At 39.2% G+C, this 15,626-nt stretch overlaps 1 protein-coding gene across 2 annotated transcripts in view; it reads right to left on the bottom strand.

Annotated features, from left to right (window-relative positions):
- hdac5 (histone deacetylase 5) overlaps nt 1-15,387 on the bottom strand; it is a gene marked incomplete at its 5' end in the record, with an annotated part of 56,790 nt that extends 41,403 nt beyond the window's left edge. Inside the window, 2 exons of one of the 2 annotated variants that reach the window (XM_084036640.1) lie at nt 2,794-2,964; nt 15,187-15,387. In XM_084036640.1, the coding sequence (XP_083892766.1) occupies nt 2,794-2,815 (22 nt within the window). Of the gene's footprint in view, nt 1-2,793; nt 2,965-14,717; nt 14,733-15,186 lie in introns of those variants that run through there. The other variant, XM_084036641.1, reaches the window with a different exon arrangement.
- Nucleotides 15,388-15,626: the final 239 nt, after the last annotated feature.

Below are 15,626 nucleotides of genomic sequence, written 5' to 3' on the forward strand. Positions count from 1 at the left end.
TGGAGTTGAAGGGGGTTGACGGGTGGGGGAGGGAGGGGGAGGCGTTCAGCGCTGTCATGTTTCTGCCCAGAGATCTCCTGTCAATGAAACGGGACTGTGACTGTGTGGGCGGGACTGTGACCTACTCTTCCTCTAGTTAAGTGTCGATGCCACGCCATAGGTGGAGATCATCATTGTTTTATTTCAAAACATGGCGGCTATGAGCGCTCACGCTACTTCCTTGTCATGATACCACTGAGCCTACTTCTCTCTTGATTTATTATCTCAGTAAACATTGTAAACATGAGTTTATGTCTCAACCTCAGTTTGAAGTCTTGTTCAATCCAGCATGATGTTCATTTAGTAAATGATGGTCCATTTAAAGTGATTGCAAGGGCCAAAATGCCGAACTCGATGGTTCAAAAGCGTAGTCCACAAACCAACAGGTGACGTCATGACAACTACGACCATTTCTTATGTACAGTCTACGCATTTCCCATTATTTAGGCTGGGGCAGACTACCTATCTAATCTATTTGGCTCTACCCCTGTAGTGTGATTTGTAGGCCAGGAGATCACTGCAGTGCCACAATATTTCATTTAAAATGGTATTTTGACACATTTCGGCTTCAACAAACTTCGTGCCTGCTGCCGGTGGGAAGCCATATTGTAATTTCCATCAAATTTTGATTAAGTGTGGGAACCCTCATTAAAAAGAACAATGACAAGACCCCCGTAAGAACCAGCTCGACCCCCAGTAAAATCATAATGTGTTGTTTTTACACTTCTTGCGTACACTTCTGCATGGGGAAACGTCAGGGATAAGCACAAAAATGTTGCTTTATCAACCAAACCTGCACTGCACACTTTTCTCACTTGGCTGCCAGTGGATATTATTAATTGAAACTACTTGCTGCTATTTATAGCATTTGTTTTTTCCATTCAGCAGCTCAGTCCTGAGTGAAGCTGTGCTTTAAGTGTTTTAACGGAGTGTAATGGATGCAGGAGACCACGGATTTAACAAAAACAAAAATACGGATCAGAAGCTCATATATTAGAAATAAAAGTACTGGGCCCAGTACAGATCCAGTAGATCAGCTGGTCTAATCATTTTTAATAAGGTGGAGGTTTTTAACTCCTCTGTATTCTTAAGGTTCCCAGCTCTTGGCTGACTGTTGCTACTGTGATGAGTTTCCATTCCGGGAACGATTACATTTCGTTAATTTAGTTTATCATCACCTTCATCCCACCTCCTCCTTGTCACCCTCATCATCCTCACCCCCTGTATAAACACCTCTGTGTCTCCTTATGCAGATTAGCGGCGGCCTCAGTATGACTCACAAACAGAGACTGCATACATAGACAGGAGGAGGAAATGCTAATACGGAAAACTAAGTTGCAATATACTGCATTGTTTTACATTGACTGGAGCCATTGCATTGCTTTCTCTGTCATCCAGTACACCGGTTAAATATATATAAAAAAACATGTTCCGATATCTTTCAATCTTTCAAATCACTTTAGGCAGCAAGAGAATGGAGAGAGATGCGACTGACCAGGAAATATCTCCCATTGAATGGTCTCACATACACAACACATCTGCTAAAGGTAGGTGTGTGTGTGTGTGTGTGTGTTTGTGTGTGTGTGTGTGTGTGTGTGTACTGCAGCAGCTCAGCGGATGACTCATCTCTGCGCTTCTATTTGAGGCGCATCAACCCCTGGAGTCACACTGCTGTCTGTGTGAGTTTATGTGTGTGCGTTAGGTACTATATCTGTATCCATGACAACCGCATTATAGTCAGTCAGTCAAGCAGTCACTCAATGCCGAGACAAAAAGGTGTCAAAAAATACCAACGGAGGGCGTACAGGTGTCTCGGCTGTGTGCTTCCCAATGAATGACTCTGCCATTATCCGTTGGTTGTCAACAAAGAGCTAATGCACGGAATAATAAGGCATTATATGCTGGACAAGAAAATGGTTGTCCGAACTCACTCACTCATTCACTACTCACTATCAGGGGGGGTTTTAAATAGAGGACAATATAGTGAGATTGTCGGCAAAATGAAGAAAAAAAAAACACTTTGGGACTCGGCTCATTTTCTCTGCTCCGTTAATTACGTCACTGCTGTCGCGCAATTAAGAACTGCCAGCTAATTTGTTGTGATTTAAGTTCCCCCGGTAAACGGTGATGCCATGTGCATGTCTGGGGCTTTTATTGTGAAAAGGTAAGAATGAAAGAAGCGCTATACGTCGTCAATCTGGAGGTGATGAGCAAATAAATGAAATAAACAAATAAATGCAAAGTAGTTTGTGATTGTTAATATTACGCTCATAGATGCTCTCTCCTTCAGCGCAATGCATGATGGTACATAATGCTCATTTGATGACCATCGGTTGTACACTACTTTGCAGGATTGGTTGTTAACAGGTGTTAACATCACACTGCATTGCTTGTACATTACAATGACGCTGAATGCAAATCATGCTCATATGGATCCAACTGGGAGGTGAAAACTTTGACACAGTAAATACAGAGGTCATGTAGAAGAATGAGATCCTGTTTTGGTTTTGTGTATCCCCACCAGCCGAAATGTATAGAATCACAGTAACTCTGGATAAAACAGAAGAAAATCCGACATTTGACAGCCCAGGCACTCACACTGGCGATGTCTCGTCACAAGCCAGGCACTAAAATCCACACCGTTTATTTTGTCAAACCAGTAGATGCCACAAAGGAACCAGTCTCTCTCCAGTTCCACCAGTTTTAAACCACAGCAGCTCTTGGACACACAAAGACAGATAGACAGAGACTTACCTGAGGCACGTGATGAATTCATAAAGGTCCAACCCGGACTTCCCTCCACAATCCTTCCACTGTGTGTTTGTGTGTGTTTTAAAGTGGGTCCTCGGAGTCAGCCATGTGTTGGAGGACGGATAGTCGACAGGCAGATAGACCAATCAGGATTTCTTCTCAATGGTGGCTTTTCTGCAGAAAGAGAAAAATCTGTTTTTCAAACATTTACAATTGAATGTTCACATTGACTAAACCCCTCCCCCAAAAAATAATTAATTTAAAAAAAAAAGACCTAAGAAGTGGTGATGGTTGTCCTGAGTTCAGCCCTTTAAAAAACGCAAGAGCAGAAGTGAAAGGAAGCGACACGTGTGTTAACTGCTCTAATATGTAATTTTACATGAGCAGCTAACTAGGTTACTAACGACAGTAGTGACCTAAAGGTCCCGCTGAGGCCTGTACCACCTCACTACTAAGCCAATCCCATCACCTTAACCCTGAACCTAACAATAGAGAGGCCCCTTCCAGTGTCCTGCAAATGACCTTATTTTGGAAGGTATACATGAATATATGTATACTATATATGTTTATAAGTCTGAATTGTGCCATGAATTACACATGATATCTGTCAATTTAAACAATTGTTTGAACAATATTTTCAAGAAAGTTGCATTTTGTAGTAATTGAAAAAGAAATCTTTGGTACCGGGTTGTAACGGTACTCACAACACATATATATATATATATACAAACATAAAAAGAGTTGTTGGATTAAACACATCAGATCAGATGACCTTACTTTGATGGAACGTAGCTAAGTTAGCTAGCGAGCTACCAAGCCAAGCTAACGGTCACAAGTTGTGTTACCAAGCAGTTGCACACTAAGCTACGACAAACTTAAGACAAACAGAATTTCTTGTAGAGTAGAATTTCTAAGTAGATAGTAAAATTAGGTCCTATAGGGAACACCAGGGGTGGGACTTAGCCTCTCTATAGCCAAAGGGGGCGTGAGGTGCGACAGACCATGTTGTAACCCAGCGGTTCCTCCAATAACCACACAACATTTAATTCCAAAGTGTAGTATATTGGTAGTGTGTGGAAGCTGGACCAGGACGCTACTAGACCAGTGCTGAGTTTGTTAACAGCTCAGGCCTGCTGTTTATTGGATTTGGATTAGAGGAAGTTTACACTCCAGCGTCCCTCACACAAGTAGCTGTCTGAGAGAGAGTCATGTTCACCAATCGCATTGATTAGTGCTCATCCTGAAAGCCTTTCCTCTCTTCTTTGACATACAAGCATAAATCCAACTTCCTTCTTGCTTGTATGGAAGCTAAGCAGCCAAATAGGATTATATCGGGCCTTGTGAGAACACAAATCTAAGCTCAACCTTTTCATTCCAACAAGGGGAGATATGAGGAGAGGGTTCAGAAAGAATGACTGCGGTTCAGCAACAATGCGTTTCCACTAAAATGTGTTTCCTGGTGGCTTCTGCTCTGTGTCTATTGTTGTTTTTCCACTGTATACGGAAATGATGGAGGAAGAAATGAGCTTAATAAATGACCGCCATTTTATTCTGGAGCAGAACAACTTCCTGTCGCCAGTGAAGGTTTTGCGTTTCAGATGACCAGGTCATATTCAAACATTCTGATCTTTCAGTCTGTCCAAATTTTAAATGTCATTTTTGCTTTTTGAATACATCTTGCTCACCTGAATTGTGATAGCCTCTAGTTGCACTCTACTTTTGAGTCCTTAATGTCTTTGAAAGGACATTTTGACATGCTAGAACCCTGGTCAGACTAATGATATTAATAAAGACTCCATCCCACTGCAATTGAGACATGAGACATGTTTGAAATGTCTACTTTGAAAAAGGTCTGTTCACACTTTTAAACCAGGTTATGATTTATATTGAGTGGTTTGTGAAAACTAGTAGTAGTTTCCCCAATATTTTTACCAATTTTACGAGTTTCAGACTCCAGGGTGACAGTCCAAAATCTAATGATTTCCAAACTTGACATACAGAAGAACATTGTGCTCGTATAGAAAGGCTAAGTCCAGCCCCTTCCAGTGTTCCTAATAGGATATGTACATTAGTCAATGGCAAAAGACGAATACTTTTTTTAACCTGTTTGAATGGTACCTTGAATTACACATATGATACTTCGTTAAATTGAAAAAGAATTTTGAAAGTGAAGAAAGTCTAGTTAGCTTAGCTTGCTAGCTAACTAGCTAACTTAACTACGTTTGATCACTGTAACGTTATCTTACTTGATGTGTTTTATCCAGCAACTGGAGGAGAACTGTTGTTAGTGTGAGTAACGTTACATCCTGGTACCCAACACACAGAGAGACCTGTTGTTATAGTAACGTTACATCCTGGTACCCAACACACACAGAGATGCCACTTACCACACTTTTGGGTGTGTCATCTTTATAATTACATATTTTCAGTTGTACTACAAAATGCAACTTTCTTGAAAATGTTCTAAAATGTATCTTTTAAATTGACAAACATCATACGTAAACTTCATGCCACAATTAATACAGATCAAATCAATTATCTGTCTCAGGTCTCATGGTGGTCCACCTGAAGGGGCTTCTCTACAGACGATACAGTAGAATCTACTCTGGCCCTGTCATTACGAGCTACAGTGTACTAGTGATGTCATAATTCTAGTGATGTCATATGTAACAGTAGAACACTAGTGATGTCATGACTAGAGACAACGTGAGCTACAGTACAACAAGTGATGTCATCGTGAAGCTACAGGAGGACAAGTGATGTCATCTTTAGCTACAGTAAACACTAGTGGTGTCATACTTAGCTACAGTTGAACACTGGTGATGTCATACTTTGTTACAGTAGAACACTGGTAGTTATTACTTAATTATTCTGTGTGTAATGTATATTCTTGATGTAGCTTGTTTCACTTCTTATCTTTTTTTTCTGAATGTATTTGTTTAATTATCCCATAGCATATGTACATTTCCCTCTCTGAGAATCATTCACGTCAGATCTCATTTCATTAAGTGTTTTGTTTGTTTATAGACCTTGATGAAATTATATTTCATTTCCCTTTTTTTTTCTATCAACCACAACTTTTAGCCTCAACTGCTCGTGTCTTGCTGCTCCATGTAATGTGTCTGGAACCACATTGCATTTGCACATCACATCAAGGAAACAAGCTGCACCCCGTTGGTTATTCTGCTCCCTGATCCTCTGGCGCCACCAACTGGTATTGTACCATACACTATATATGCATGTAAATATGAGGCAGAGAGAGGGAGTCAGTCCAAACCAGGGGTGCAGATCAGAACTGGCCCAACCACTCATAATTAAAACATTTTAAAAAGAAGAACAATCAAATGTTGGAACCACTTAAAAGATTCAGATTCACACCAACAGAGTACACAAACTGAATATATCCAGATATTATTATTATACCTCACAAGTCAAAATAATGCTATGATAATAATCCCAAACTCATAATTAAAACAAATAGACAAAGATCATAACTAAGACACTTCAAGCAGTGGGAATACATCAATAAATACATTAGAATGTTCTACTCTACTGGACATAGAATTTAAATCAGCCAAGAGAATTGTGAGAAAATGTCTAGAAAAAAAATGAAGAGAATTTGTTAACACTGTGGAACTAGAGTAAGACAGAAAACTTTTCTCTAACATGCAACAAAATTAGAGACACATTTGTCCTCAAATTCAACCAGAAGATGCCCTCCTAAAAGACTCATTCAAGCCCTCCTGGAGGAAGACAAACCTACATGTGAACTGGCAGGAGAATATATTACTGTATAAGGAATATTGTATGTGTTCAAATGCATATGTGACTCTTTGCTTTGGCAACATGTTTGATCCACAATGGTCGTGCTAATAAAGTCTTGAAATTGAGAGAAAGAGAGAAGATACACAAAATAAATCTTCAGACACCCTTAATAATTGTCTTGAATGAACAGGGAGGCTAGTCCTGTGGATCACCATGGGACCCTATTTTGGAAAAAATAATACATAGAATAATACATTTTTGATTGCATTTCAATTGTACCATGAATTACATGTACATTTAAAAGGTCATTTTGCATGTGAAGAAAGTTGGATAACGTAAGATAACATTACATTAGTGTTGGAACGTAGCTCAGTTAGCTAGCGAGCTAGCTAGCAAGCCAAGCTAACACCTGTGTTGGAGACAAAAGTAAGTCATAGGAAGACAAACTGAGACTTTCTTGTCTCGCAAAATTATCTTTTGAATTGACAAACATCATATGTGTAATTCAAACTGAATCAAAAAATGCTGCTGTACATAGTTCTGAAATAAGGTCCCATGGGGGACACAGGAAGGGGCGGGACTTAGCCTCTCTGTCTGCAGGCCTTCGTATGTGAAGACGTGTGTCTCTGTGTATCAGGTGAGGCTCAGGCTACTGTAATGCTGTAATGTGATTTAAAGGAACATGTTTAACTCTGGTTCCCCTCACCCATAAACAAACAAACACACACAACACACACACACACACACACACACACACACACACACACACACACACACACACACACACACACACTGATCACCATGCACATACACACAGCAGCAACAGCAGGTCAGTCTGGGGTCTGCTGGCTCTGAGCCCAGATCAGAGCTGAGCCATTTAAAGCTCTCATTGAGGGGAGGGGGCGTCTCACTGTGATGTTATTATGGATATCAATTAGTACGAGTAATATTTGTATTTACTTACAATATGATTGTTATATTTCTGATTGTGTTACTTCACGCAGGTTTTTAATCCATTTATGTGAATTTTAAGAACTAAAACTGATTTGAAAACCTCTTGTGAGTGTGGTATGGCTCCAGCTAGTGGTTAAAAAAATAATCATCATTTGTCTTTGCAGCTAGATTTACAGGTGTCAGAATAAGTATATACGATTATTTATTCCAAAATATATAGAAAATATTCTTTGATTCCAAGTTCAAAACCCAAATATTCACACACAGCCACTGATAATTCCACAGTTTATCTCTAAAGGTTTGATGGGCAGTAAATGGATTCCATCCAACGGAGATGACTGAAGTTACACAGTTACAATCACCAGCTTTTTATCCAGTTCAAATCATGGAATCCCTTTTTGCAGCCATTCTCAACCAATATATTGGTCATTTACAAATCTAGTTGTGTTATATCTATATGTGCTCAAGAATTCATGTGAATAAACAATAACAAAGGAAATCAAACAAAGCATAATATCAACAGCCAGTTACTTTGAATATCAGCGACACATCATCAGATAGACAAATGTGTTTTGTCGCTGTTAGCGAGCTAATGTTTCCTCAGATGCAGTAACATAAAATTGATCTGTTTTACAAATCAGTAAAGCTCCAAATTTGGATTCATAATCGCAGGCAGTGATGGGTAACATTAGGATAATAGTTCCTTTGGTCATTACAATTAACAGAGGCATAAAACATATTTACAGACCAGTTTATTGTTCTCCTTTTTTGTAATTTACAAAAGTTACAAAAGGTTGAGGACAGTTCTATTAAATCTTATTAGGTTCATCTTTCATCATTCGTCAGAAACTAAAGGCACATTGTTGAGGACAGAAAGTCGACCTGAAAAGTAGATCACCAGCAACATAATTCTGTTTTTAACAAGAGAGAAGATTAGATAGATAATTCTGGGTAAGTGCGCATTCCAGAATAAAAGTAGTAGAGGTGTAATGAATTATGTGATGCATCAATGAATCAAAGACACTCTCTCCCCTGCCAGCATGTAGTCTATTGAAAAATGTTAAAAATAACTGAGCAATGTTTAATTACATTTTTGTATTCAGCATAAAACATAATGCAGGATTACTTTTTTATAGAATAAATGTTTTATAAGTAATTCTGTGGTCTGTTTATTTTTTCACCTTTCAGAAGAATACAGATCACTCGCATTATTGCATGTTTATTTCATGGATATAGAATTTTGGTTAAAAGTTACTGAATCGTATCGAATCGTTCCAACAAAAAAAAATTGTCCTTGAATCGAATCGCTAACTACTGAATTGTAATCGAATCGAAGTGAAGCCAAAGATTTACACTCCTAAAAAGTAGCTATCAAAACCAATCCCAAAAAACACACACTTGTGTAGGTTGGTAGGTAACACTGCATGTAAACACTACAAGTGACTACAAGTAGTGCTGTAGCTTAAACGGGAGAGTTTCAGGAAATCCAGAGGAAACAACACAGTCTGTAATATAATTTTCATTATTATATTACATCTGGTCTTTCTCTGAGGAAAGATGTGGTTTTCAGCTCTCTATGCTATGGCTTATTTCCATTGACAATGATGATAATGATATCTCAACATTTCTGGTTTCCATAAAGAACTTGACTATTAGCTTTTGTTTCAACAGTTTTACAGGCTGTATGTGATTTTAGAGCTGGGAAACTGAGACAGGCATTTTTGATGAATCAAAATATTAATCAATATAAACTGTAGCTTCATCATTAGGGACATAGTCATTTGAATGTAATAATTTAATCATTTTGTAATCCAATTTAATATGGTTAGTGAATATAATAATCAATATAATCTCCAGATGCATCAATAATGTAAATGATAATTTACATTTAATAATTTTTAATGGTTTTTAATGCAACTTAAAATTGTTAATTAAAATATGAATATGTGCAGATTCACTAATATAACATATATATATAATTTATAAATGTTAATGTTTTATATACATAGATATATATCTATAGAACCTTTATTAATTAAATCATTTTGAATACACAATATTTTTTGTGAAACTGAAAAAATTTCATTTTTAATCAAAACCAACAAAACTGGAACTCAAACTTGAAATTCAAGAATCTAAATTAAACTATAATTCATATTTCAAACTATACTGGTCCTATCTATTCTTATCTCCTGCTGCCTTTACAGTATGTGGCTCTTCTCCAACAACTCCGCCAAGTCCATGTCACAACAGCAGCTTGGCTGGCTGCCGTGGCAACAGTGTCAGGGCCGAGATAATGGGACGACACGCCGCGGGTGAGTGCATGTTTGTGTGCGGCTGTGCTTAAGTTTTGGAGCTAACTAGCTGTGACAGACTAACCTGCTGGCCAACTACACCATTAGCCTAATGACATGCACACAAACAGAGAGAGAGAGAGAGAGAGAGAGTGAGAGAGAGAGAGAGAGAGAGAGAGAGAGTGCAACAAAAGCACCCGATCCATTTTAGTAAAGCATCAAGAAATATAAATCTCTCACTCTCTCTGCTGCCTCCTCCTCCTCTTCACACCAAAATGTCCTAAAATACCTGGCCCCTCCCATTCTGGAGGGGAGCAGGAAGTGCTGCCTGGCAACCGGGGAGCTGGCTGCCGTGGCAACCATTTACCTGAGTACCTCTTCTCTAAACAAACAGCAAGTGTGAGAGAACAACTCCGAGACTAGTCAGAATCTCAACAGTGTTTGCATCTCTGAAACACACAAACACACACTCGACTGTTCAACCATGGCTATGTGTAACATCAGCGCTCTCTCTCTCTCTCTCTCTCTCTCTCTCTCTCTCTGTCTCTCTGCAGGCTCAGGCAGAAAGGAGACAAACACACAGTAACTGTCCTCACAGACGTGGCATCAGGACTGCATATGAAACATTATCTAATCCTACAGCGAACAATGGGACCACATGAAAATTTAACATCACGATTATCCCGGCCCAAATAATTGCAATTCACGATACTATCCCAATAATCAGCAAATAATGCTTTTTAATGAAAAACAAATAATCAACAATATAATATATAAAATAATTAAGGTAATCACAAGGTCTCCCTGCAAAATACATAAATCTTTGGGGTTTTTTGTTTACTTTTTTTAATTACATGATACTGTAAGGCTTTATTTTTCAGTTGCATGATAGCGCACTAGAAAAAAATCAATATCATTCATAAATAGGTCCTCATATGTGCATAATTTCCTCTGCTAATAATCTGATTTATCCTCGTGAGCAAAGAATTTCTTATTTATATTGGACGGGTAAGTTCCATGTCGTTCCGCCATTTTGAAGATATAACCGCCGTAGAGGGACATAAACGCCTAAACTGCAGCGTGAATGAAGGAGATCACTTCAGCGAGAGGCACTTCTGGATGCGCAGGGCGGCGCACAGGACCGGTCCTACCCCGGGGCGGACAGCGACTTTACAGAGCTTTTTCTTCCGCCCGTGATGCATCTATTCCTGGCGATGGTGCTTTTTCTTCCGCCCGTGGATGTCTTGGACACGACCTCTGACCTTTTACAGTCAGTGTTGTAGAGCAATATAAGCACTTTAGTCACATTGGTTTGTGTGGTGTCTAGTTGTTCGCTGATGCTATAGGCTACGACATTGTAATGGAAGGCTACCAGAAATAAACCAATATAAACATGGCAACATAAATGACTATCTTGCTGGAGGAGTAATGACTTCTACATGCTCACGCATGTTTGTTTGAAATCAACCTCATCAGCTGAAAGAATACTGGTGAAGTGGTGTTGGACGACATGTTGTCATAGCTTCTTGGTACATAACGGCTACCGTAGTTACAACAAAGCGATGCGCTAGAGAGCACTATTCGTTTGAATGCAAAATACTATTTCAGCACTAGATTAGAGTAATTCTTACACACGTCTCTTTAAATACGATCATAAATCATAAGGTCTCCTTGCGTAAATGATTTCATTTGACTATTATTTCCCGTATTTCTTTTAATAAGCTCTATATTTCAATTCTCTCCCATGATAGTGAGCTAGACAAGTCATTTCTGACATTTACAATAAATTGAGCTGAACATTTTGATGTTGAATGAAAGTTTCTAAGTTGAGAAATGTTGAGGGATGATGTCAAAACAGGCAAACGAGTAATAATAAGTTAATTGTTCACACATAGAAGAACATATGCTCGTAGCTTTGGGATGGAACAGTTCAGTCCATCCTGGCCACAAATGGGAAACAATATCACTCATGTTGAATTAAATGTGAACCAATTGTGCATCTTCCTCCATGTAGTTGTGTGCTGGTTTATTGCCATGGATTCACGGTCGACCTACAGGCTGTACAACCAGTGCAAATCACTCTCTCTTGGAAAACCCCTTAAACGATGTAACATTGGAGCACTTATATTGACCCTTTTGGAGTGGACGTCACGGCTGCGTCACTGCAGTTGCACACGCAAACTGGTGACACAAAAACTGTGGAGTGTAATATGAACACGAGAAAGCAGCTGAGAGATCCTTGGAATCATGATAGAGAAAATGTCTTGTTGTGCCGTAGGATGTGCAAATGGGAAAGCAAAAAAAGATCTTCATTTGCATAGAATACCATCATCAAAGACATCCTTTGTAGCAAAACGCAGCCGTTAAACGGACTAAATGGACTGATCATATCGTGGTCTCCCAGAGTCTCTTACATTTCATACAGAGACCGAACTAAATTATGAGCAAACCAGAGACCGTCTGTGGTCCAGACAACAAGGTCACTGCCGTATTCATGCCGAGACACCGTTTCGTGTACGGAGCAGCTACGGTTTTAGCATAGACTAGCTCTGAGTGAGTCGGACTCCATTTAGAAAACAAGCATTTTAAAAGTTGTTAAGACAGACTTAACAAACCACGACTTCGGAATAATCATTAATTCAGGCGTTACTTAAGGTGTCATTTTTATCCGTTTATTGTAATAAAATCATAACAAAGTTGTTTGATTTGGGCGCTGGAGTAAACCAGGCAATATGTGTCTTGCTATTCACAGTGAATACAGCTTAAATAAAATTCACAGAGCAACTCTGGGTGACCTCATGAACTCAGACAGGACAGCGTTTGAATAATCTGCGTAATTGTAAATTACATTTATCTTGGTCACAATAATTGTGACATCAAAATATAATATAATAATACATATAATTTCATAACTACTAGGGACAATACAATCATCCAAATAATGGAAATACACAACGATCAACTTGGTGTGAGTATTTTTTTTTTATCGCAATCTATGATGAAACCCTTTATCATCCCATCCCTACACAGATGTATTCTTTTTTTTCAATTTTAAGAACACTTTCTGAAACAAACAAATATGACTTGCAAAAACCTTTTTCTCCACTGATGATGTTAACGTGATTTTTATTTAAAAGTAGTATTATTTATTTTATATGCACAAGTGATCAAACAATGGGAAGCATGTGGCCTGTAACTGGTGCAAGTTGTTAGCCAGTCTAGGTATTATCATTATCAATTAATAATAAATCCATCGTTGTGAATACATTTTACATAATGGATAATTATTACCCAAGAACAAACAATGAAAAAATTGTGCAATTAAGGTGTGGCACCCCTGTTGGTTTGGGTGGGTCTCTTCTCTTAGTCAAGGAAACACAGCGCCACGGCTACTGTAACACAGTAGCCATGCTAACCATCACAGAGAAATATTTCTCAACATCTAAAAAATATGGATGTCCCATTTTCTGTTGAAAGTGAAATTTTGAAAGATTCCTCAGGCTGGGTTTCCTAGGATGTTCACCAACTCCCTTTAGTCCCATGCCAAAATAAACCAACGGCAACCATTTCATTCATTAATCCACCATTTCTTTGCTTTGAAAATTAAAGTGACAAAGTTCCAAGGTCTGCTGATAGTTTACTGTCCAGCAGTACCTCAACAACCACCGTGGGCTAAATCCTCAGTTTTATTTCTTGGTGACACTTCTGTATTTAATGCATCTGTTAAAGTCAAGCTGAAACATCATTCTATCTTCCGTATGGTGACATATCTCAAAGTGTTATAAAGTGTTAAAAAGTCATATTACCATTTCAGCTCGACTTCAATGAAAAACGGACACTACGTATGGCTACAACAGTGGTGAAAAGGATGAATGTCTGTTCATGGAAGTCTCCTCATTTTCTAGACATAATTGGGTTTCTAAATATTCTCAATCTCAGCAGCAAAAATCCTTTACATTGGCAGAAGTACAGCACGCTTTTGCCTCATGACTGTAGGTGAAGCACTTACGTACCAACCTTTCGGCCCATTTTTTCACACTGAATTTTAGCCAGTGTACAAAAACATAAAATACGATATTATCGTAACGGTTCCAAATTCACTGAGCAAAGCACAATCTCCAGGGCCATAGTTGCCCCTGGCAACCCAGGTAGGTGTGTTGCAATCAACATGGCAGTTGAAAATGAACATCACTGTGCGTGATATCACTAAAATGGGAGATGACATGGAGGATTATGTCCATAAGAAAAATTTGCCATATTTCAAGCTGTGCATAGAGATGGTAAGCCCCACCCCTTCTGGTGTTCCCAACAGAACCATAATTCAGAAAAAATATGTATGATTTTGAATGGGAAGAGACAAAATACACTTTGAATTGTACCATGAATTACACATATCATATTTGTCCATTTAAAAGTCGCACTTTGTTGTAGGTTTGTCCTAGTATCATCTAAGTGTGAAAGCGCTCTGTGAACTACATCTCTAGTGTCGTGCAATGCAAGTCACCAACACAACCGTTAGCTTGTCTTGCTAACTAGCTCGCTAACTTAGCTACGTTCCATCACAAATGTAACGTTATCTTAGCTGATGTGTTTTATCCAGCGACGTTTAAAAGATGATCTGTAAAATTGACAAACATCATACATGTAATTCATGGCACAATTCATACAGGATAAAAAAATTATTTGTCTCACAATCGACTGCCATACATATTTTTTTCTGAAATAAGGTGGTGGTCCACAGGAAGGGGCGGGTCTTAAGTTGTCTATTAACATGATAATTTGGGGAAAAACTGCTGCCATCTTCACTGACTATGTAACAATGTACTAATACACCATAATAACTGTCATAAGGGAGCTCATTAATAAATATAGGTTTATACTGGACAATGTGGAGTAAAAATAATAAACACTTACAGATAGCTGCTAGCTTTGAGCCGTCCATTAGAGGGTTAATACTATCCAATGTTGAACTTTTGATTGTCAGAGGTCTGTTGTGTCCTAGTCAACGTTAGCTGCTAGCTATTAAGTGGTCAAAAACTGCCAGCACACAGGTAACTGTTGCGTGAAAGCAACTACAACATGCTATAACTGTAGAAGTGTTACCTGTTTGTCAACTTAGCTAGTTAGCTGTTGTGTCTGTCAGGTGTTTGCTCATGTCCTTTAGCTAGCTAGCCGTGTGATAACTGTTTCCAAGTTACTGCGTTAACTGTCTCGTAGAAGTGCAGGCAATGGGTTAGCTAGCACAAAATGTCACCTCTCACTCAGCAACCATTCTTCACGAAACCTTTCAACTGCCTGTCGCTAGATATCCTTCTCTCTCTCTCTCTCTCTCTCTCTCTCTCTCTCTCTCTCTCTCTCTCTCTCTCTCTCTCTCTCTCAGTACCGTGGATGTCGGCGGGTCCTCCTGGAACGAGTATACGCGCAGAGGTCGCCCCTTCCCGGCTTTGGTTTCCGCCGAGGCTCGGTGTGTCTGCCCCCCGTAGAGCTCCTCCACGCTTTTTATTTAACATTAAAACGTGTAATTTAACAAGCAGGGCGCGTTTCGCCGCCTATCGTATCGCCTCCTCCATATTTACAGCGTACTCCTCTCTCTCTCTCTCTCTCTCTCTCTCTCTCTCTCTCTCTCTCTCTCTCTCTCTCTCTCTCTCTCTCTCTCTCTCTCTCTCTCTTCTCTCTCTCTCTCTATCTCTCTCTCGCTCTCCCCTCCCTCCCTCTCTCTCTTTCTCTCTCCCTCTCTCTCCCACCACCGACAACAACATTATTGACGTCTTCCTCCTGCCACGTGACCAGTCTGCTGGGGCTAAAAATAGACCCAATAGAAAC

Source organism: Eutrigla gurnardus (assembly GCF_963514095.1).
Source record: "Eutrigla gurnardus genome assembly, chromosome: 20".
NCBI classification, from domain to species: domain Eukaryota; kingdom Metazoa; phylum Chordata; class Actinopteri; order Perciformes; family Triglidae; genus Eutrigla; species Eutrigla gurnardus.